Here is a 23182-nt window from a genome sequence, read left to right on the forward strand (position 1 = left end):
AATAAAATTAATCCTCAAAAATACAACTTGCCTAATAATTCTGCACTCCCTGTATGTAAATGCAATGTTCATTTCAACTGAAAATGTGTGGTCTGTAATGGTACAGCCTATCTCACCATACATATTCCATTCTATGCCACTCTACTCTGACACTCTACTCCACTCAGTGCCACTCTACGACACTCCGCTTTGCAACATTCCACTCTACAGCACTCCACTCTTCGGCACTATGCTCCAATCTACTCTACACTGCTACACTCTACTCCCCTCCATGCCACTCTGCTTCACTCACCCCTCCATTCTACGACACTCTACTCCACTCCATGCCACTCCACTCCACTCTTGAACCTATACCACTAAAAAAGCTAATGGCTTAGGTGAGACCAGTTGGCTTTGCTAATGCTTGTTTACGGTTCTGGTGTTTCGAAGATTGGTCGTCTGTAGTTTGCAATGTATAGTAAAGATGTGTTAAATGTGTAGCTTAGCCATGTTGGTGTGTGTCGTAAGCGTATGGATGGGCGTGTCTGAAGATGATTTTTCTTTCAGTTGGGTGGGGAGTCAGTGCTTGGGCTGCACAGAGTGTTTTCTAGGAGGATAAACAGCTCTGATTAGGTGTGGTGTGCATAGGGGTGTGGTATCTTTAGATGAGCATTTTCTGAATGGAGCTTAGATGTATGTTGCTTTGGTGCAGCAAAGTGCTGCTCAGTTGGTCAGCTGTGTGTATTCGGTGATGTGCTGTGCATTCGAGGATGTTGGTGTTTGGGCTAGCATATTCGTGGTGAGAAATGTCAATTGTAACCTTAATGGAAAGGTGCTGTATAGTGGTTGTTGGTGGGTGGAGAGTGCTGTTCTGTATCTGCTAATGGTCGATGATGGCACTCGAAAGTCAGTTAAGCATGTTTAGTGAGATCTGCCTACTGCACAGTGAACTGGTGTTTGAGGTGAATTGAACCTTGGTGATGTTGTATCACAGCAAATACATGCCTCACCTCAGCAGCGTTAGCAAAATATCGGGTGATAGGCCGAGTAAGGGCTTCTTCTGGGGCACTTCTTTGAGCCAGATGGGGTGTAGATCTAATGGGGTGCCTGCAATGAGCAGGCCACCATTCTCACTGCTTGCCGATGGACTTAAGGCGTCGCTGAGCAGTCTAACGTAAGTGGAGTTGTCTGAAAGGTTTAGAGAATAAAAGCAACCCTTGTACCTGCCTTTAGCGCTCCACGGCTCGTGGGCGCGAGGGTTGAGTGGACTTTCTAGCTGGACCTGGGTGTGGCGTGCTGTGGCCGAGAGGGGAAGTGGTGTTTATTCACAGCTCCGGATTTCTCACTGGGCGCGGCGCCGGTGTCTGGCTTGGGCTTCAAGACCAAATCGCATCAGTGTGATTGTTCCTGCTCTGTCGTGGCACTAAGGACGACTTGTAGAAGCGGAGATTGGGAAGGGGCGCCTAGAAGCGCTCGTGCCTCCCAGGATGGAAAAGAGCCCGGGCTGCCCCCGTCCTGACTCCCTACAGCACAATAAACCAGACACCTGGAGGCCCGTGCCGCCGGAACGCAGGAGGAGGGGATTGGAGAAGGTAAGGGGCTGTGGGGATGTGGCTGAGGAGTGGCGAAAATACTTCCACTGGAAGACTCTTCTAGACCCCCCCCTTCTTCTCTCGAGCTTCCATCAAATCTTAAAATGTCATATTACGTGTTAAAACTCTGCCTTGAGCTGGCTTCCTCCACTCCTACAAACCTGCAGGTATGTTTCCCCGTGAGCGTGTTGGCAAACGCTAAAGAAAAACAAAAAAAACAAGCACTTGCAAAGTCCATAGGTCTCGACTCTGCAAGAGCTGTTGTCTTTGCCAATGTGTTTTAGCCACGTTGTACATCAGCGTGGCAGCTGTCCAGCATGGTTAAACGTTAGTGGCATAGAGGAGACTGACTTGGAGTGTCGCAGAGTAGAATGGCGAAGAGTGGAGTAGAGTGGCGTAGAGTACAGTGATGTGGCGTAGAGTGCAGTGATGTAGAGTGCAGATGTGGAGAGTGCATTGGTAAAGAGTGCGCGGTTAGAATAGACTGCAGTGTCATGGAGTGGAGAGGTGCAGAGTGGAGTAGAGCGCATAGAGAGCAGTGGCTTAGAGTAGATTGTTTTAGAGTAGAATGAAGTGGTGTGGAGTCTAATGGTGCAGGGTAGAGTGCAGTTGCATAGAGTGGCATAAAGTGAAATGGCGTAGAGTAAGGTGGTGTAAAGTGAAGTGGCACAAGGGGAAGTGGTGCAGAGTAGATTAGAGTGGTGTACAGTGGATTGGTGTAGACTATAGGGTGCACAGAGTTGAGCTTTATAGAGTAAAGTGTATTGGCATAGAGTGTGTTGGCACAGAGTGCAGAGGCATAGAGTACAGTGTTGAAGAGTACAGCAGCGAAGAGTGGAGTTGTGCAGAATAGATTGGTGTGGCCTAGACTGGAGTGCTGTAGAGTGTAGTGGCGAAAAAAGTGCAACGGTGTAGAGTGACCAAGAGTGCATTGGCAGAGTAGAGTGGTACATGGTAGAGTAGAGCGGTATGGTGTGAAATAGTGTAGTATGCAGTGGTGTGGAGTGGTGCAGAGTGCTGTGGCATGGAGTGGTGCAGGGTAGAGTGCAGTGGCCTAGAGTGGAGTATTTATGGTGCGGCATCACACTTCCATTACAAACAACACTTTTTCAATTGAAATGAACATCATATTTGCACAAACATACATTTTACTAATAAAACTTTACAGTGCACTGATGAAAATATGTGGAATTTGCATCATCTAGTTTAAAGATTAAATTCAATCATATTAAACCATTTGTTTTCAACATGCTTTGTAAATAATAAAAAATGTGATTTATTCATGTATTCATGAATCTGATAGATTCTGAAATACTTACACAGTTTATTTAAATGAAACCTCACACTTTGATGCCAAAGAAAGAAAAGTAAATAAGCACCCTTGGAAGACAGCCACTGGCATTTGACCACAATCTTTGAATGCAGAGCAAATGTAACGAGATAAGAACACGATTTACAGGCCTGTTTAGAGAAAGGGGGCACTCTGAAGGATTCTATGAATAAGGCTTTTGCAAGGAAAGGACCAAACACAAGGTGGCAAGCCTAAAACAAATAGCCAGCAAATTGAAAGAAAGGAAAATGTGGCTGACAAACCACAAAGCCAATGGCAAGCAACTGGCAGAATGCATTCCTAGGTCAACTTTTTGAATATTCCCAAGATGTCATTAGCAAACCAGACCCCTCCGCTATCTGGTAGGCTGTGGCCTAAAAAAGGGGATAAATGGGCAAAGTGAATCTACTCTGACTCTCAGGCCTATGTTGTGAGCACAAAGGGAACTCTTGGGCAATAAAAGTAGTTTTTAAAAAAAGTATTTTCAATGCAGGCATCCCGCTGCAGCACAGGATTTCTGGAGCTTCTGCTGGATCCACAAATCCTGTTGAAAAATTAAAAAACAATATTCAGTACACCACTTTGCACTAGTTTATGTTTAGAAGGCTTATATGCTTCTCTGCCCATGAAGGCAACAAAATTTCATGTGAGGCATTTTTTCAAAATATCTAATTGCAGAAATGGTCACCTAGCATTGATAGGTCTTTCATTTTCGAGCCTACCCCAGTATCGTCCTTCATGCACAATGTATGTGCTGGTGTTAGTATAGAGAGACTATCTTTTTCTGTACAAGATTAAGGGCCTGATTTAGAGTTTGGCAGATGGAGCTTCTACGTCACAAACGTGATTGATATCTCATCCGCCGTGTTACGATTTAGTTATATCCTATGGAAATTGGAATATGGCAGACAGGAAATCCATCACGTATGTGAAGGAATAACCCATCTGCCAAACTCCAAATTAGGCCCTAAATTATGAATGCCATGATCTTTTTATCAGGTTCTAGCAATGCCTTAATTTGTAAAATGTAACTGCCAGGGCCCTCATCAGGAGGCCACTGCAGCTTGCACCACCCAAAGCTTCTGACAGCATTGCCAGTATCAGTATAAATACAACTCCTAACCATCCTACTTCTACAAGTATGTCAATTGAGACTATTATAGGCCCCCAAAGTTTTAAGAATGGCTTGTGCAGCAGGTATTAGTCATTTTCAGAGTATGTTGAATCAGTAAACATCAGTGATTGTTCTCATTGTTGTTTCCCCCTAAATTAGACAAACAGTGCTACCTTGTGGCAGAATTTCATCAGTTCCAGTTTTGACAATTAAGTCTTGGTGCCGATTACTGGAAACCACCTGCTCAAATTAAGCATTGGTGCTAGAGCCAGGGTTAGAACCTAGGTTAGAAGGTTTGCAGTTTCACCATTAAACAAGGACTCCTGGAATGATCTCAAAGTTGCACTTCTAGAAAAATTAAGCTGTTAAGGTAAACTTGTGTGATCGTCATATCATCCTCCCACCGTATTTTCCACTTTCCTTGGGAGCTTTCTTTAAGTTTTTTTTTAATAATTTGTTTTCATCTTGATATTCTAGGCACTTGAAGCTGTTCTCTGTCACATTTACTACTCCATCAAAACCCTAATTGACGTTTAAATGTTATTAAATCCGTGTAAAACACTGAGTTTCGATTATGGTCGATCTATGAAGGTGAAGATTCTATTCTGCATACTTTGTTGACTTTTGTTTTGCAAAATTTCACAACTCTGTCTTGGTTGCAAAGCTTGAAAAAGAGGATAATATCCCAGCGAAGTAGATTTAGAGGGGAAATGTACTGCAAAAGCCCCCTTAAAGCAAAACATGCTTATGAAGAAAAGCTCTAGCTGACAAAAACTTGCAAAAATGTATTTTTAAGAATTGTGCAACGGAGTTTGTAAACATTGCACACAGCCATTTTTGCACGTTATTGCCTTCTCAAGGCTTTGTGGGTGAAAATAGCATTTCACATATAGCTACTTTTTATCATTTCACTGTCTTTCACCATAAAATGTAAGTATCTTACTACATGAGGAAATTAGTACATTGTTGATAGTTGGTCTGCAGGCAGTCGAGGGTCCAGGAAGCATCTTGGGGGCAAAGGGGCAGAACACTAAACTCCCTGGGTTTGTTGGAGCCATGCTGGCCACTGGGGCTGTTCTCTACAGCAGTGTTGTCCAACCTTTTTATCGCCGCGGACCGGTAAATGTTTGATAATTTTTCCGTGGCCCGCTTGGGAGGGCGCAATGCTCTGCGCCTCGGCCGCCTGCCACAGTGAAATGATTTGAAGTTCCTCGGGCGGCCCGGTGCCGATTGATCCACGGACCGGCACCGGTCCGCGGCCCGGGGTTTGGGGAACACTGCTCTACAGCATGCAGAATCCAAACACGAACTGAATCAGGGTGACATGTTATTAGATAAAGGTAAAAACACTTGCTCTATTTTGGGGCAGGTGTGTATCTTGGTCAGTGAGGTTTGGGGAGTGTGAATAGCAAATTTCCCCACTAAAAGAATAGTGGGCTGCAGGTTGAATGGGTGAGGTAACCAATGTTCGGGATGGACCTTTCCCATGAGGACCAGGGTCAGTACTGATTTGCCATTTATGGGTCTCTGGGGCTGATTTAGAGTTTGGCATTTAGGTACTCCTTTGCAGCAGCACAGAGTACCCTGCCCAACAAACTCAAGGACTGTATGTTTGATTTTGAGTCAGGCGGACCTTAAGTTTCATGCCAACAAAGGAAAATTTATTCCTGGTGTAAAATCTTCCTCTGATTGAGTTGGTGCCATCAGAGGTAAGCCATCCAATAACCCACCCTGTTTAGAGTGAATGGTCAGCTTGCTTTTTTTTTTTTTTTTACTGCCTGTCACCACCAAATATATCCTGTTAGTGAAGGGCATTACTAAAAAAAAAAAAAAAGAGAAATTACCACATGGTTTGGGGGTCATTAGTTCTTTCTATTTTTCATAACGAAACTCCTGCTTTGGGAGTTTGTTTTTGAAAAATAAAAAGTTTTGGAAAAGTTTGATGGCCAGCTCTCATGTCTGATGGAGCCATCCATCAAACTTTTCCTACATAAGAACAGGTGTGGCAACGGTTCCTGACAATGTATAGAGATAACTGCTGGGATGGCAGACATCTCTAAATTTGGCAGGCTGAGTAAAGTCAGTTCCTCTGCCATTCTGCCACCTTTACTGTGCCTGCCAAACTATAAAGTGGCCCCTCTGTCTAGAGATGGACAGTGGGTGAGATATGCTGATGTAAAATGCTACCCCAAAAGATGGCCAGTGGTTAGACATTTTGCAAGCATTAGTCTCATCATGTTTTGGGTGTTTGATTGCCAGTAAGATGCCTGGAAACCTGAGATTGGAGCAGCTTTCCAAGCCTGCTATTGCTAATGTTTCTGAATTCTAATAAGTAGTAAATGTGCATCTATTTAAGGAATACTTCTATGGATGCAGATTTGCTACTGTTTGGTAAACTAGTCATTAAGTATTTTAAAGTTCCTGATCCACATAATGAACAAGTTAAAACATCCTTGTGAAGTCAGGATTACAAGAAAAACCAATACCAACATAACAGACATGACTCTGGCCCTCAGACCCACAGGTGGGGGACCGCATCGATACCCACAACAAAACAGTTCTCACTGGTTTCCCCTCTATGATCCACTGTTTGGAGCAACATACTTTATATTCACAGTAAACAAAGCAGACTGAAACCTTCCTGCGATAGAGAATATAACAATTCTCAGGCCGTATTTATTCACAACCATATAAACACGACATAAAAAACATCATCATATGTACAGTATTTCTTTTCATCTTTAAATTTCCATAATTATTTACAATATGCATCTGAAATAGTTTTATGTTCTTTAAAAAGGAGTCATGGTTGTCCACCCACCAGGCAACTGTGGCATCGTCTGTAAACTGGGGGCCGTGTTCCCCCAAAAACCAATTACGCTTCACAAGGCGAGACTCACCTGCCTCCTCAAGATAGAGGGGGCACGGGCCAGCATGAAAACTGTCCCCCAATCCAACCATGCCAGAGCCAACCCTAAGCAAGGGATCCCCCCTGGCACCCAATGGGAATGATACTGGGCAACCGGGCCATACCTTGGTCCCCTGGCGCAGTCTCATCCCCCCAAATTAAAAATTCCAGGGCCATGTAATGGAGTACCGTGGGGGTAGCTATGGACATTCGCGGTAGCGGTCGTCCCGAGCCCCTTTCCTAAACCCACAGCACCGCCACCCTGGTTTGAGCCAAAAAGCTTATGATACCGTCTTGAGTTCGCCTGCACTAGTATTCTTGATGCCAAGGTTATCCACCTGTTTTGTGCCAAAACATGACTCCTTCCCTCCCACAGGCCTGGTTGGTTTCCCGACCAACCAGGCCTCCCCCTGAGGACAAGAAGCTCAGTTCTGAGAGATACACCGTATTGAAAATGCCATCAGGTTCTCAACAAACACAGTATGACCACCATCCGACAGGTGCACTCCATCTTCATGAAACATTGCCTCCCCTTGAAGGCACCCGTGCCCAACAGTCCTTAGCACTGATGTGTTCAAAAGACGTTTCATGCGGCTGTTCAGCCGTCTGGCTGATTCATTAAGGGCCTTCGCTGAGCGCCCTGACCTCCAAATCCGCCTAGGAATGATATGGGACCATGCAATGACAGCCCCTGGACACCGCTTTGCTAACCAGGAGATCTCCACCATCAAGTCCTCAAAAACTGATCTCCTCCCGATTGCTGCCAGATCATTGCCTCCCACGTGAAGGATGATGAGTGCTGGCGGCGGCAGCCGCCGTCGCAGATCCTCCTCGATGAGCTGGTGAAGACCATCAAGACGCAGACCCCCTCTCGATATGCAAAGAAACCTGAGACCTGCATCCTGTGCCCGACTGCGATACAAGTTGAAGAATGGCCGCGCCCGACGCACAAAGGAATGCCCAATAACCCAAACACTGGCAGGAGCCATGTGCCCAATGGTGAACTTAGAGAGCCTGAGAACAGAAAGAAAAACCGTTACACATGAGGTCATTGACGTGTGTCAAAAAGGTGTTCCTAGATCATATGGAGGAGTACATAGCGTTTATAGCAATCTGACTTCCACCTCCCAATCCCTTTCACCGTCTCGGTATTGAGCCCTGCCCCTGCTGCCGATGTTGCTGCCCCTATCCTAAAGGAATGGGCAGTAAATTTGCCATGCATGCCAATTGCCAGTAAGGCTTTCTGCAATACTTTGGAAAACTGATACCTAGTAAGTGGTACCCCAGATGCATGGACTAATAAAGAGGTGGAAGAAACCTGGGGACGAATCTGCAGGTACTTGTTAACTGCACGTACTGGGCAACCACTGAAGTCACCAGCCCTCCCCAGTATTAACTGTTCACCCCTTCCTGCCTGGTCTGTCTTGGATCGTGGTATAGTAATTACCAAATCCCCCCCTTTCCAGAAAACATGAGTCACCAACATTCCGCCGTGAATGTCCTGCTTAGACCTGGCCACAAGCTCTGAGACTCGAAAGGCTCCGTAAAAGGCAAGCGCGAAAGCTGCTGAGAATAGAGTGGACTCAAAATCTGAGTCACAGATCCCAGTCAGGGCCCCCAAGATCTTTACCAGCTTGTCCACGTCAATGGGGCGCCGCTGGTCTGGGATCGACCCTTCCAACCTTTCCCATCCCTTGAGTGCCTGTCTGATAAGAAAAGATCGAGAATGGTCAGTCCCACCCACTAGTTTGGTAAAAAAGGCTACAGCTGAGATGTGATGTCTGGCACTCGCAGCAGATTTTCCCTGCCTTCGCAAAAGCTCAAGAAATCCCAACCAACTACTCAAGGAACCAGGCTGTGCCAAGGGGTCGGCAGATGTGTGATTTATGTATCTATGAAATGCATTCTCATATGCCCTTCTTGTTTTTGGTGCTAGGCTGGCTGCCACTAGATCCGCCAAGGGTGAGTTCCAAGATTCCACAGCTGTCCCGGGAAATATGTGGGCTCCAACTCGGCCCCCGGGTGGAACTGCCGAAAATCCTGTAACTTGAAACGAGACAATGCATCAGCTGCGTTATTAAAAATTCCTGGTACATGTTTTGCCTGAAAAAGAATGTTATTCTGCAGACAGATCAACACTAACTCCTTCAACAGTCTTAACACCCTTCTGCACTTTGCATGTTGAAAGTTAATGCTTTGTACCACTGCCATGTTATCAGACCAAAAAAACACAGATTGATTGCGAAGCTGGTCCACCCATATGTGTAGTGCAACCACTATGGGAAATAATTCAAGGTAGGTGATGTTCTTAACTAACCCGGATGACTCCCAAGCGTGAGGCCAGACATGAGCACACCACCTGGTACCTAAAATGGCACCAAAACCACTACTACCCGCTGAGTCAGTAAACAAACCGATTTCCTGATTGGGCAGCCGAGGGGCTGGCCATACCACTGACCCATTGAAATCCCCCTTAAATCCTGCCTTACTTCAGCAGACAACCGCGTCCTATGGTGCTTCTCTTTTAATCCAGACATAGACTGAGCAATAGAGCGTGAGAAAGGGCGCCCCATTGGAATGATCCGCAAGGCAAAATTGAGTTGACCCACCAATATCTGTAACTGATGCAGGGTGACTTTTTTGGCTGCCAAACAGGTTTCTAAGGATGCTCTGAAAGCCATGACTTTATCCTGGGGCAACCTGCATTCCCCTCTCACTGAATCTATTTCAATGCCCAGAAATACCAAGGATGTGGTTGGACCTGTTGTTTTTTCCTGAGCTAAAGGGATGCCGAATTTATCCATCAGAGACTTGAATGCGGTCAAAGACTTAGCACACCTATCGGACCCGCTTGGTCCAAGAAACAAGAAGTCATCTAGATAATGAATGACATTAGGTGACCCTGAAACCTGTGTAAAAACCCACTCTAAAAACGTGCTAAATTGCTCGAAATAAGTGCAGGAAACAGAACAGCCCATAGGCATGCATTTGTCATAATAGAACTTTCCTCTGAATTGGAAGCCCAGCAGATGATAATCATCAGGGTGAACAGGCAAGAGTCTGAAGGCTGATTCTATATCTGCTTTTGCCATGAGAGACCCTTGACCCAGTTTCCTCAATAAAGTCAAGGCGCCATCAAGAGATGCATACTTGACTGAGCAGAGGGCTGGATCGATTGCGTCATTCACAGAGGCTCCGCGAGGAGCGGAAAGATTGTGTATCAAACGAAATTCCCCCGGATCCTTCTTGGGAACCAACCCCAGGGGGGAAACAGACAAAATCCTTTAATGGGGGGCTGTCAAATGGCCCAGCAATCCTATTTAAACCCAATTCCTTCAATATCTTGTGTTCAGCTACCTCCTGTGCAATGTCTAAAGACTGCTGATTTCTACAATATCTTGGGCCTTGCACCCCTGCAGCTGGAATCCTAAAACCATTGCGGAAACCTTCATACAACAATTTTGAAGCGTCGCGCTGCGCATATAAATTAAGCCAAGGGTTCATAGCCAAGATAGACACAGGTGAAGGGGCCCCTGGGACCAAGAAAACATTATCCTCATTTTTGCCCAACCTTTTCTTTGGATTTCTTGAAACATTTGAACTCAGGATGCCCTGCTGCACCGCAAAAGGAGCAATTGTGCTTGAATTTGCACAAACCCTGTGGCCTAGAACATGCTCTTTTGTTGAACGCCCAACACGCCCCTTTTCGATCCCCGTTGGCCGTGGGCCCCCGAAAAAGGGACTGGACATTGGCTTCTGGTTTCTTCAGCATCATACAGCGCAACCATGCATTAACATCAGTCTGATCCCAGCACATAGAAGGGTTTGATGCTTTTTTCAACCTGAACGCTTTGTCATAATCCTTCCAACTGGTTCCCCCAAACTCCACATGCGCGCCTACTATTTTATTCAAATAATATGCAGTTTGAGGACCTAGCTCAGGGAATTTCTCCAGTAAAATGGACTGATAAATGGTAAAACCTTTTATCCAATTTATAATGGTCTCATCTACCTTAGGTTTCTTCCATTTGTGAGAGCAATCCTTAATGTCCTTACTTTCCTCATCAGCCGGCTTCACTACTGTTAGCCCAAAAATATCCACAAATGTGCCCTTGTGAATTTTTGCCTTTAACTCACTAGATATATGAGGTCCCTGCTGATCCCTAGGAGAAAGTACTTGATCATGTGTCCCACCTGGTTGGGTAGCGCCCTCACCTTGTTTCTCTGGTGGTGATGTACTGGTAGAGGTGGCCACGACTGCTGGCAGGGCAATGGAGGATGTAGGCTTGTGCGATGTGGTGGCTGTGGCCCTCGGGGCTTCTTGTGTTCCTGTGGTGGCCCCTTTCAGATTTGCACCAACACCCGTTGCTAAGCCCTTTAACGTGGCCAATGCTGACCCCTCACTTGCCAAATCAATCTGTGGGGCATTGCCTAACTTCGCCAGCCAGGGCAGCACTTTTGCCAATCCACTAACCAGGTCCCCTCCCGGTTCACGCTCGCTGACCGAAACTGCTCCACCCAAGGTTGTACCTGCCACTGCTCCTGTGATGACTACCTCTGGTTGCGTGTCTGCCTGTCCCATGTTGGGATCCCGTGTCCCCTCAGTGAGTGTCCTCTTGGGAGCTGACTTTTTCCCCCCCAGTTTGGGTGCCAATTTCCTAGCCCTCTTAGGAACCGGGGGGAATGCTGATTTTGGAGGGACCCCAGCTCGCCTTGGGCGCCCATCCTGATCTGGCACAGAAACCACCTCTAATTCCGGAGTCTCGCCACCCACCGGATTGCCCTCAGCCCCCTTTTGCACCAGCGACATGAGAGCTGGTTGCATGAGAGTGAGCACCCGGTCCATAGCGTCTAGGCGCCCCATAACTGCCTCTACATCCAATTTTCGCTTTACCTGTTTTGGTGGCATGCCTAAAGATTATCCTAAAACCACCCTTCTGCCACAACACACAAATGATAACAATACTTATGAAAACGGGTGAAGAAAAAAGTACGTCTAAATAGGCAAAGTCAAGAAAGGTTCAGAAACAGGCAAAACAAAAATTAGTAAACAATTATAACTATAACTATTTTAGGTAGGCAATAACAAATTACAGCACAGGCTCCGGAATTACTATTAAAACAATACTGCCATCTACTGGCCTAAAACTATATAAATAAAATTTCACAGTATAAAAAACAGCATAAACGACAAACTTATTCTGATTGTTTCTTGCCCCTGCAGCCCCTGAGGAAAGCACCACCTCTTAAACCAAAAAAGAACCAGCAGAGAACACCCCAGAATATTACCAGGACCCCCACCACTCCTTACCTTGTCTGTGATGCCTCTCCTGGTCCCAGGGCCCCAACACCAGGGCAAAGCAGCAAGAGCCGGTTGAAAAAGGTCAAGGCAGACCTTTAAATCACCTAGCTGATGTCTCCCAGCCAGCTGCCATTGCCCCAGGCCAGAGAGAGGTGAAGACAAGGCCAAGGGCAGCAGAGGTCAAGGCAGCACGAGGGCCTCTTGTGGCATGAAGGAATCCAGGAAAAAATGCAGCAAAAAAAAAATCCTCCAGTCCTCTGGAGGAGTGCGTCGATCGTCGGGGGCAGCCCAGGGTCAAGAAAACAACCTGACCCTAGAGGGACTTGAGTCCCCCTTTTAACTAACTCAGGCTGCCCCTGCTACATACCTGGGAGCCCCCACCACACCCCCTTCAGCCAATCGGCTCTCCCCTCTGGGTGAGCGCGATTTTCAAATATTTTCGCGGCAGCCACAGTTGGGCTGCCGGCCGAAACCGGTCCGATCTGGCCCTCACCTGTATTGGGGGCGCGCTATGCTGTGGTGCGCGCCCCCTGCCCAATTAGCTAAAAATGAATCGGCAAGGCTGGCTTACTTTGAGGCTTGGACTCAAAGATCACATCTTCCCTGCTCTCAGATCACTATAGTGGTTTCCTGTGAAAGGGAGATGATACCTATATGGCTGTGCATTGTATATGTTTGCCACTGGCTGTGCACCAGGTTATGTGTTAGAACTCCCCCAGTCCTATCTTCCTTCCGGTGCCTAAGATCATCCTCTGCTAACTTGCTGGCCACTCGGCCACCTATATTGTAAAAATTTGGAGGTAGAGAGATCTCTCCATGCTCAAGACTCCAGTGAAAAAACGTGCTGCACTGTCTGTTGTGAGACTTATTGTTATCTTACGGTGTGCTTATTACCTGCCCTTTGCTGACCACTGGTGGGCATTGTCATTCTAATTTTCTATTTACTTAATTAGCTGTGTGGGCTTTCCTTCTTCTAGTATTAGTTCCACACCTGGAGCACAGATGCATTACTATGTCCTTCCGCTGCTCGCTTTTTCTTTTTGTTTAAGCACACTCCATGAGAGTACATGTGTTTTCTGCTGTCTCCCTTGTGTGCTTCTTCACCAGCCCTACTGTGTTGCCTTCTAGCCTGTGTGCTTTTTCTGCTTTCTCCCTGCCAGCTTCCTCTCTTTTGCTCATTTGATCCCCCCCACCTACACCCTCATAATGCTTCTGCCACTCAACCTCTGCGTTGCTTCCACCTTCACCCACCCCTCTGTGTTGCTTCTTCCTCCCTGTGTTGCTTCCTTCACCCACTTTAAAAACCCATGCACTGGGCATTCTTCCGTGTTGCTTCCACCCTTTGTCCCCTATGTCACTTCTCCCCTACACCCCACATCCTTGTGTTGCTTTCCCCTCCACCAGTTTAATACCTTCACATGTTTTTATTTTTTTGGTTATATGCTTGGTACACAGGCCGGCAAATGCTGCGGCTCGCTGCTTCAAAAGCTAAAACCATTGGTAAAGCGACATAGGCACCGAAGGTGTAACCTATTATCTGTGCTTGTTATAGATGAGACAAGCCTTAAAGACTCACTTTTTCCACTCTTCATACGACTTGGACTCTGCAGACCTCTGCTGGTCTTCTCCTTCATTCCTTGTTTGTTCTTTTACCTATCCCACTAGTTAGACTCCTACACCTGGATGAAATTATAGAGCTTTATCTCAAAGCTTTTACACCTCTGGAGAGTTCTTCTCTCCCCTCCCTCGTTTTGCCACCTATAATGGGGATTGGTGCGCTCTGCTCTCTCTGATGGTTCCTCTGTTGCTCACTCTGCCCTGAAGCCTCTGCGGTGACAGCTTGTGGGGTGTGCTGCTCTATAGGAGTACACATGAAATAATAAAACCACCACCAATGCCAACAGACCTGGGAGTGACTGGCATTCGGCTGTCAGTATATCCACAAATGCAGAGCATCTTTTAAAGGACTCGTGGAGAGGAAGCTTGCCACATCTCGTGTCAATGAGACACCGAGGACCAGGGAAGCACAAGGCATCTGCGTGAGTGACTGTATCCCCTTTGTGTTATGCGTGTGATGACCTCGGACACTGAAGTTGTGCACATGAAGTGGACACAGGTCATGAAATAATGGCTGCTGCGCTCCTCGTATTCTTCCCAAAGCTCCTCCATAATCAGTGATCATCTGCTCGGCCATGCGCCTCACTCTCCTAACCACGTGGGATCAGACTGGAGCTAATGATAGCTCGGAATGCTGTCTGCTCAGTGTGACGTTCGTCTCATTAACCGGGCAGCATCCCAATGATTTCAGAGCACGAATACCCCCCGGCACACAGGGTGAAAGTGTTGTGAATGTGCAGGTAAAAAAGAGCCCAGGCCACTCACTATCATGTACACGCAAGGAAGGCCAGACTGCTTCCAGGGGCCTACTCTTCCAAAGATGCAGCAGGTGCAGTGGCACCGAGGCTCTCGGGCATGCAGGGACTACGCAATAGTGAATATTGGTGTATTTTACTACCAGTCCAGCAGAGTGTGGGTCATTTTCCTTGCTTGCACTGGGGGCCATGGCACACTCGTTGCACAGACAGCAGAGTATGCCTTCAGGGTTGGCCTGTCTTATCAGACACCTCTTTCGGGGCTGTACTGCCCTCTCGCAGTGGGCAATTATCCAACGCACACCTCTTTTGTGACGACGACGGCATATCTTTTAGTAGCGTGTGTGGCCGTGTTGGGCAGTCTCCTGCCTGATTAGCTGAGGTCCTCGTCCTTCCCTGATTGACAGGTCACACCCCGCCCCCAACACCCCCCGACCCGCACTGACAGAAGCCAGTTTGGAAGTGAAGGGAGAGCACCAGCTGGCCGTGGAACCACTAATAGAAGTGCTGACTGCAGCAGAACCAGACGAGCTCAGAGCCCCAACTGGGCCCCGGTGTAACCTTACACACTCCGGAGGTCAGGGCCCTGAAGGCGGCAGGAGCGCACGCGGGGCGCAGAGTTGCACCCACAGCACCGGGCTGAGTGACTTGTCCTCGAGTGGTGTGCGGTTCGGGCATGGTTTCAGGTTCCCACTGTGACACTTACATGTTGTGGCCAAAACTGCGTTATGTGCTTGCACCTCAGTCTATGTTCCCCAATAGCAGCGGACTGGGCCACTGCGTACCTGGGGGTTTCTTGATAAGATGGAGGCCGGGAAGTATGTTGTTGAGCCCTGTAAAAACACAAAATGGATGACTATGAAGCTTGCAAAAGTCTCAGCCACCAGCAATTTACTAAAAACTACATTTCAGCCTAGTTAGACCTTATTAGTGAGGTGCAGCTAATTACCCCTGCCCCGAGTGGCCGAATGCGTGTGAAACTCCTATCCTGCCTTTTATTTCGGCGCTGGCATCATGCAACATAGCTGAGGCCGAGGCGTGTCCCTGACAGTTCGAGGTTCAGGACGTGTGACCTTGAGTGGTGCAGCAGGCACACCCTCATGGGAGGCAGTGTGCTATGGCCCAATGCTTTGGCGTATGACATAAAGCATTGGAGGCAGTGTGCTATGTTTTTAAAATCTATAGCGTGACCAGACCTTTATCCTGTGTCTGCATGTGTAATCTACAAACTCCACCTGTGTAAAGTTCTGCTGTCATGTGGAACCCAGAACCCGGCGATGACATTCTGGGTATGTCAAGTACTTGCATGCGTGTGTGGTGCATGTATACCATATGTAACTTAGTGGGACTTTGTATGCTGTGTGGGTTTGAGTACTGGGACCTTGGTATCCATATTAGATGCTACTGTTTTAGCATGGCACAGATGGAAGATGAGTGAAGGGCATTTCCTACATCCCTGAGCTTGGAGGGTGATAACCCGACATTGAAATCTGGTGGATGAAGCCGGGGCTCCACCTTGAAATTCCATGGTGTCCTTGCTTGCTAAGGACTGCTGATTAATTGTTCCCAAACAATCCCATTTGGAAGATGGTATGGGTGGAGGATGGGACTGCAGTTTCTGTTGTTCAAGATGAGGAAGTTTCTAGGCAGGGACTGTTCTTTTTTAGGTCGAGCATAGCAGCGCGCATGCGCTGCTTTTCCGATGTTTTGGTATGTATCTGGGCTTTTAACAATGCCCACCTCACACCCATCACTTTCACTGGTTCGTGGGCTTGCCCTTCAAAAACCTTTGATGACATTGATAAATGGTTTATATTTGTCCCTCCTTTTGGAGGTTTTGTTACTGCCTTGGCTATCGCCCCTGTTACATGGCTAATTGCACTTTTGCCGATATGTTTGACTGCAAGCTAACTTCTTTTTCCATTTGTATCTCTCCTTATCGCTGATGTTCATGGCGGCCGTGATGCTGTGAATCGGCTCACTTATGTGAAACTGTTTTACTTTTTATTTTCACGTTATGTGGCTTGAAAAGTCTGGTTAGGAGTGTATAATGCTAATAGCTCTAACTCGAGCAAATGCGAGACCCATTGCATTGCAAATGCTTGTTCTATGATTGCTGCTTCCGGAAGCAGATGACAGCCAGGAGCAGATAATTCACGCCTTATTGTTCACTGTACCGGTGTTTTGGACACTCCTGCTTGGTGCCAGCCCCAAGGCTACCTGATGATGGAGCCATAACTTTGTGGCTGTGTTTGTAGAGCAGACTACAAATAACAATTGAAAGGGGACTAACCCGAGCCAGTTCTGAAACCTCAGACAGAGGATCCATATTTCCTGACTAGAAGATGTGTATGAAAGTGATACTCAAACCATCCCAGTTTGTTCCCAGTCTGGTGTATGCCTGGCAGCCAATCTTCCTGAGGTGAGGGGATAACACCTGAAGTCACCACTTTCTTGTGAATGTGCTGAGAATCTGTCTGAAGAGCTTAGAAGCCTGCCAGCCTGCTGAGAGAGGGAAGGAGTGTACCTGGCCCTGCAGGAGGAGAGCCTATCCAAGAGGAAAGGCCCAGTGTGTTTCCAGCATGAGGAGCACCAAGAGAAGTTGATGACCCCAAGAGAGCAAGCTAGGTGTAACCTGTGCTTGAAGAGATCCCTAGTCATTCTGCATAGTTGCGAGCTGTAGCAAGACTCTACCACAGAGCGAAATCCTGTGCACCTGGCAGCCTGCCACAGGCTCGCGAGACGGGTGCTGTTGTTATCAACCAGGAAAAGAAGATGGTTTCTGCCAAAGTGGAAATCTCCGATCTGCACAGAGGCTGCAACTAACCCAAAGACACAACAGTGAGAAACTAGGCCTGGAGGCCACAGTTGCCAAAATTGAGTGCCGATCTGCAACGAACCTGGAGGGCTGCTGCCACCAGAGGTGTAGCTTCCGGGGGGTGGAGGAAGGGGTTTGGGGAACTTCAAGTTGCGTATGGTGAGGTGTTTGTCAGATTTCCCTTGGGATTTTTACATACACAGTCAGACAGATACAGACACACAGACACACAGACAAACACGCCAATTTCTCTCCTCTGCTTAAAGGTCTTAAAATTATTTTACAAAATATTGAGTTGTAAGTACCCCTCAGTATCCACGCTTCTCTCTCTTCCTTCTGCTCCTTGAGTAGCCCTCCCACTCTAAGTCTCATATAATCAGGGCCACAGGAATTATGTGATTGTGAGGCTGCAGTGTTTTTCGCATGCTTAAAGATTTGCCATATACTTCAACATCTGCTGCATAATCTGCAGATTTTAGCAAAAACAATTGTTTCTAGGTCAAGTGGTTCAAATGTTCCTAAAAGCGCAGCAACACGCGTTGCTGCTCAGTGGAAGGCTCCTTGCAAAGCCTGACTGGTCACTTTTGTGTTGCCTATTGCTATATTTGGGTGTTAAACATATACTAATGATGTGCAGCCAATGCCCTGGCAGTGTTAACAAGGGCAAAAATGAAAATATAATGAAGTATTAGAATCATAAAAATTGATGAATCATGCTGCATAATTTGCCTTTTCTTGCTACATAATTTAGTCTGCCTTGTCCGCTTGAGACATTTAACTGAGTAGCTCATTTAACTTATACAAACCTTTTGAGCTATCTGCACCTGAGCCCAGTCCTTGCCTAAGCCTTGGTGTGATGGGAACAGCAATAGAGGAGTCATGACCTTAGTGGAGAAGTAGTACTATTACCAGGAAATCTGCAGGGCCTCACTCTTAAAGCACAAGCTATGATAAATCTGTGTGAAATATCCATCAGATTGTGTAGTATTTAGTTCTGCTGTGAGATTAAAGTACTTTCTTTTTCCATAAAAAATGAACACCAGATTGAACACAGTTATGGCACAACAAATTATAATGTTGTCCAATGTACATTCTAGGGGTGTCCAACATAGGCTCAGCAGTGCCGGTCCATGATAGATTGTTATGATAAGCATGTTAGATACATTTATATATAATAAACCGGAGTGGAGCTCATTCCTGAAACTCTGGCATGGACCTTCCCCTACTGAAGACAAATGGACACCCTTGCAATAATAATTCATTCAATTTTTAACTGCCCAGACCATCCTTACTGTTTTAAAATGTCACTACATCTGCCTGTGCTTCCTGTTGGGTGGGTTTTTATAAAGGCTTTCCTTCAGACTGGAGTGACACAACACAAGACACCTAGTACCAGACAAGGGTAGGCCATATGCACCAAACACAAGCCCATTGTAGTACTGTGGGTGTAGTGTTGGCACATGGCCTTCTCTCTTCCTGCCACTGTTCAGGGACTTATAGCCCTGCTGAGTCTCCGAGTAATTGCAAGGTAGGCAGCCCTTGATCTTCAAGCAGTCGCAGCTCTCTGTGCGGTGAATGGGGGGGAACAAAATAAACAAACAATAAATGAAAATAAAAAAACACACCTGCCTCGCCTCCACGCCGCTCCTCTTTCCTCGGTCACTGCAGGCACAGGCTCCCAGCCTGCCATGCAGCCAATCCTGGGAGCCTGTGCCTGCTCTCTCCAACCCGGCTGCTGGGTTGGAGAGAGCACAGTGCGCATGCGTGTTTGCCCAGCCTGAGACAGCTGGCCAAACACACATGCGCACTGAGGGGAGTGCATACCACTCCACTCAGTGGCTGTCACCCCCTGCTACTTCGCAATTAAAACGATAGTAAACAACGTTTATTACTGTTTTATTTGTAAAGCTTTGCAACTGCTACTGGGGGGTGGAAGACAACACTCCTTCACCATAGCGGAGGAGCCGCCGCTGTCTTCAAGCCGTTCTGCCAATCAGCATGGATGTGAGAAATGTGCAATTCATATTGAGCTTTTTTCCCAGATGTGCCAAAAGCTTTCTGATCAGTCACTCCTAGAACTAGTCATCACTTTGCTCTTTGTTTTCTTATCTTTTAAGGTGCAAAGCACTTTCATTCTGCTTTAAGACTCCATCAGGGAGCCAGTCTCGCGATCTGTGCATTAGCCATAATTAGTCCGGTACCAGGAACGAGCTGCGGCAACTCCCAAAGACGCATATACCATAAATAGAGCCCTCTTGGGTGATTCCTTGCTGCAGTATACTGCAAACATGTCAACATTTTCAAAAGAGGCAAGAGGGAGATTCTAAAAACATAATCAGGAGAATGTATTTCCCCAATTGACTTCTATTGAAGGACAGACAATTTCAGGCGGGAGACAGCCAAATCGAGATTCACCTGCTGGAATCGGGTCTGTTGGCATGTATGATAGAGTCTACTTAAACTGTGGCTTAAGCAGCCACCTGGCTGCTCTTTTATTCAACCCTGTTAACAGAGAACTGCTCTGTGGAGTTGCTGTGGCAACGGGCATTGCCATTTTGGGATCTGGTGCCTTGGCTTACACCTTCATGAGTACAGGTGGTCAAGACATAATTCATCATTGCTCGCCATCTTCAATCAAACCCTCTGCTGCTTCAGTAGGACACAAGCATTTACAATGCAATTGGTCTCGCATTTGCTCGAGTTACAGCTGTTAGTGTTGTCAATTTCTAACTGGACAATCCTTGCACCTTAAATTGAAAATGAAAAGTAAAGCAGTTGACATAAGCGAGCCGATTCAAAGCAACATGGCCGCCATAAGCATGAGCGCGAAGGAGAGAGACAAAAAGGAAAAGAAGTTCGCTCGCAGTCAAACGTATCTACAATCACACAATTATCCATGTGGCAGGGGCAGTCTACAAGGAGGTAACAAAACCGCCCCAAGGAGGGACAAAGATAAAACATTTACCAATCATAACAAAGAACTTTTGAAAGGTAAGCCCATGAACGAGTGAAAGTGAGGGGCGAGAGGTGGGCGTGGTTAAAAACCCACAATTCTTACAACAGGTCAAAGTGCTTGCGCGCTTGACCTAAAAAACCTTCTACAGCTCAAACCCTGCACCCTGTCCCCGCCGCTCTCTGCTCCGCAGACTCCCACCCAACAAGGAACCAATGGCCTGATTTAGATATTGGCATGAGTTACTCTGTCACCACGGTGTCGGATATCCTGTCCGCCGAAATAAAAATCCCATTATATATTATGAGTTTTAGATTTCGGTGGACAGGATATCTGACACCATTGTGATGGAGTAACTCTTCCACCAATATCCGAATCAGACCCCAAGTCTTTAGCTGGTCTGTCAGGAAAAGTTACCATAACCGGGGCCTGGGTCTCTAGAAAAAAAATGTTTTTGTGCATCTGTCTTGGCAGGACAGACACGCTCTTCTGAAATGAGATGAGCAGGTGTGCACGGTCTAATAATTAGATTTTTGCTGGACGGGAGGCACGGACCTTTTATTGATGCTCCAGTCGTTTTGGCATGTTTCCAGATCCTGCTCTGGGCGTGACACCTGCTGCTACTGTAAAAGGAAGTCCTACCTGAATCTAGAAATTCAGAGCACTGCTTGGTCGCTCCCACACCCCTGTTTATTGATACATTCATTGGTGCCCTTACCCGATACGGAATGGATACAGCTGTGGGCCAAGGCACGAATTGCACTCCTTGCTTCTTAACTATTCCACACAGGACATCAAGACAAGTGTCAATTACAGACACTACACTTCTTCTTCAAACAAAAGCAACGTTGTTGCACGGCCTACATGCAGCTGCCATAGAAATGATAATAGGTTTTCAACGCTATGTGCTCAGATCACCCTCCGGCTTCAGGTGATGCTCTCTGTCCATCGAGGAGACGCCCTTCATCTTCATCTGCTCATCTAGTGACTCCTTGTCGTCCAAGCCAGGATTGCGACAGGGCGTGGCCTTTTGCGTACGCCTTATTATTTCTTTTTCCAAAGACATTGGCAGCAGTGCCTAGCCTTTCTGTGTCTCTTACATTTCCCCTGGCTATCGCATTGCCAACAGTGCCTGGCCCTTCTTTACCTCTTACCATTTATTCTTCATATGGCTTGGGCAGCAGTGCCTGACCTTTCTGTGTCTCTTACCATTTTCTCTGGCTATGGCATTGTCAGCATTGCCTGGCCTTTCTGTCTCTTACATTTTCTCATTGCTCTGACGTGGACAGCAGTGCCTGGCCTTTCTGGGTCTCTTCTAATTTCTTCTGGCTGTAACATTGGCTGCGGTGCCTGGCATTTCTCTGTTGCCTACTATTTCCTCAGGCTATTGCATTTTCAGCAGTGCCTGGCCTTTCTGGGTCTCTTCCAATTTGCTCTTCATATTACCTGGGCAGCAGTGCCTGGCCTTTCTGGGTCTCTTCCCATTTCTTCCGGCTGTAACATTGGCAGCAGTGCCTGGCATTCCCTGTGTCTTACTATTTCCTCTGGCTATTGCATTTACAGCAGTGCCTGGCCTTTCTGGGTCTCTTCCCATTTGCTCTTCATATTACCTTGGCAGCAGTGCCAGGCCTTTCTGGGTCTCTTCCCATTTGCTCTCATATTGCCTGGCCTTTCTTTGCCCTGTACCATGTATTCTTCATATTACCTTGGCAACAGTGCCTGGCCTTTCTGGGTCTCTTCCCATTTGCTCTTCATATTACCTTGGCAGCAGCGACTGGCCTTTCTTTACCCCGTACCATGTATTCTTCATATTACCTTGGCAGAAGTGCCTGGCCTTTCGGGGTCTCTTCCCATTACTCCGCTGTTCGCTAGTCGTCTCACAGGTGGCCGGATAGACCCCCCTGGTTCCAGTGCTGGACCCCACAGCCCGGTGTTGTTGAGTGAAATGTTGCCGGTATGCGTGCTGTTTCTCAGAGAAGCCCAGCCCGCTCTGTGCTCAGTTCCTTGGACTGTTAGGGGTGCCCCGAGTAGGCCGTGCCCCAGGTGTGTGCTGTTTCCATTCCTAGCAGGCACTGCTGTCCTTGCCCTTCCCCTCTGCGGGCTGTTTGTGGTGGTTTGTGTTTCTTCATAGTGTGCTTACTGCCTGCAAGGCACACTGACACGGCTCAGGTGCTCTCTGATTTAAGACTGGGAATTGTTTTCTGTGTGGACAAGTCGCGTGTGGAACAGGCCTTGCTGCCAGTGACTTATTAGCAACTTTAGGGGCACCGGTCAAGAAATATTTTTGGGGCTCTTGTTTGGAACAATTTAGGAATGTATTTATCAAGCAGGGTCTGTCAAATGATTTCTACTTATATTCTGTCCGGCTTAGATATGATCCAAACGTTTACCACAGTGGACAATCGCTCCAGTTTCGCCATATTCAGGGGGTCGTTCCAGTTCTACCATAATCTCATCTCTCAAGGTCTAGCATAGTCTGGATTATTTTTTTTACCTCAGCTCTCTTGTGGTAAATACTTGGTCCGAGTATGCATTTTCAGTTTGAACTCGTTTTATGTAGAGGTGGTTTCGCGTAATAAATAGAACGTGTGTTGGCTTTTAATGCGCCACGGTTTCCTAATGGCCTGGTAGCTGGCATTAAACTGTTACCTAAGGCCTTTTGACACCCATTGTAAATATGTCAGCAAGCTGCTGGAGGGAGACCAGCTGGAGGGAGACTTGGAGAGGGCGGGGGTGCTGAGGCCCACCAGATTGTCCTTGAATTTCTGCGTCTTGCTCTAATTCAGGGGTGTTCTAAAGTTTAGCGTGTGATAG

General features: G+C 47.0%; 1 protein-coding gene across 3 annotated transcripts in view; it reads left to right on the top strand.

The window, feature by feature from the left end:
* LOC138246356 (transient receptor potential cation channel subfamily M member 4-like) overlaps nt 1-23182 on the top strand; it is a 250945-nt gene that overhangs the window by 46767 nt on the left and 180996 nt on the right. The window contains exon 1 of one of the 3 annotated variants that reach the window (XM_069200877.1): nt 1405-1571. The exons of the other annotated variants lie outside the window; for them this stretch is intronic. Coding sequence (XP_069056978.1) covers nt 1467-1571 — 105 coding nt within the window. The 5' untranslated portion in view covers nt 1405-1466. Of the gene's footprint in view, nt 1-1404; nt 1572-23182 lie in introns of those variants that run through there. 3 annotated transcript variants of the gene reach the window in all.

This window comes from Pleurodeles waltl, chromosome 7 (genome assembly GCF_031143425.1).
Source record: "Pleurodeles waltl isolate 20211129_DDA chromosome 7, aPleWal1.hap1.20221129, whole genome shotgun sequence".
In the NCBI taxonomy this organism is placed as follows: Eukaryota; Metazoa; Chordata; class Amphibia; order Caudata; family Salamandridae; genus Pleurodeles; species Pleurodeles waltl.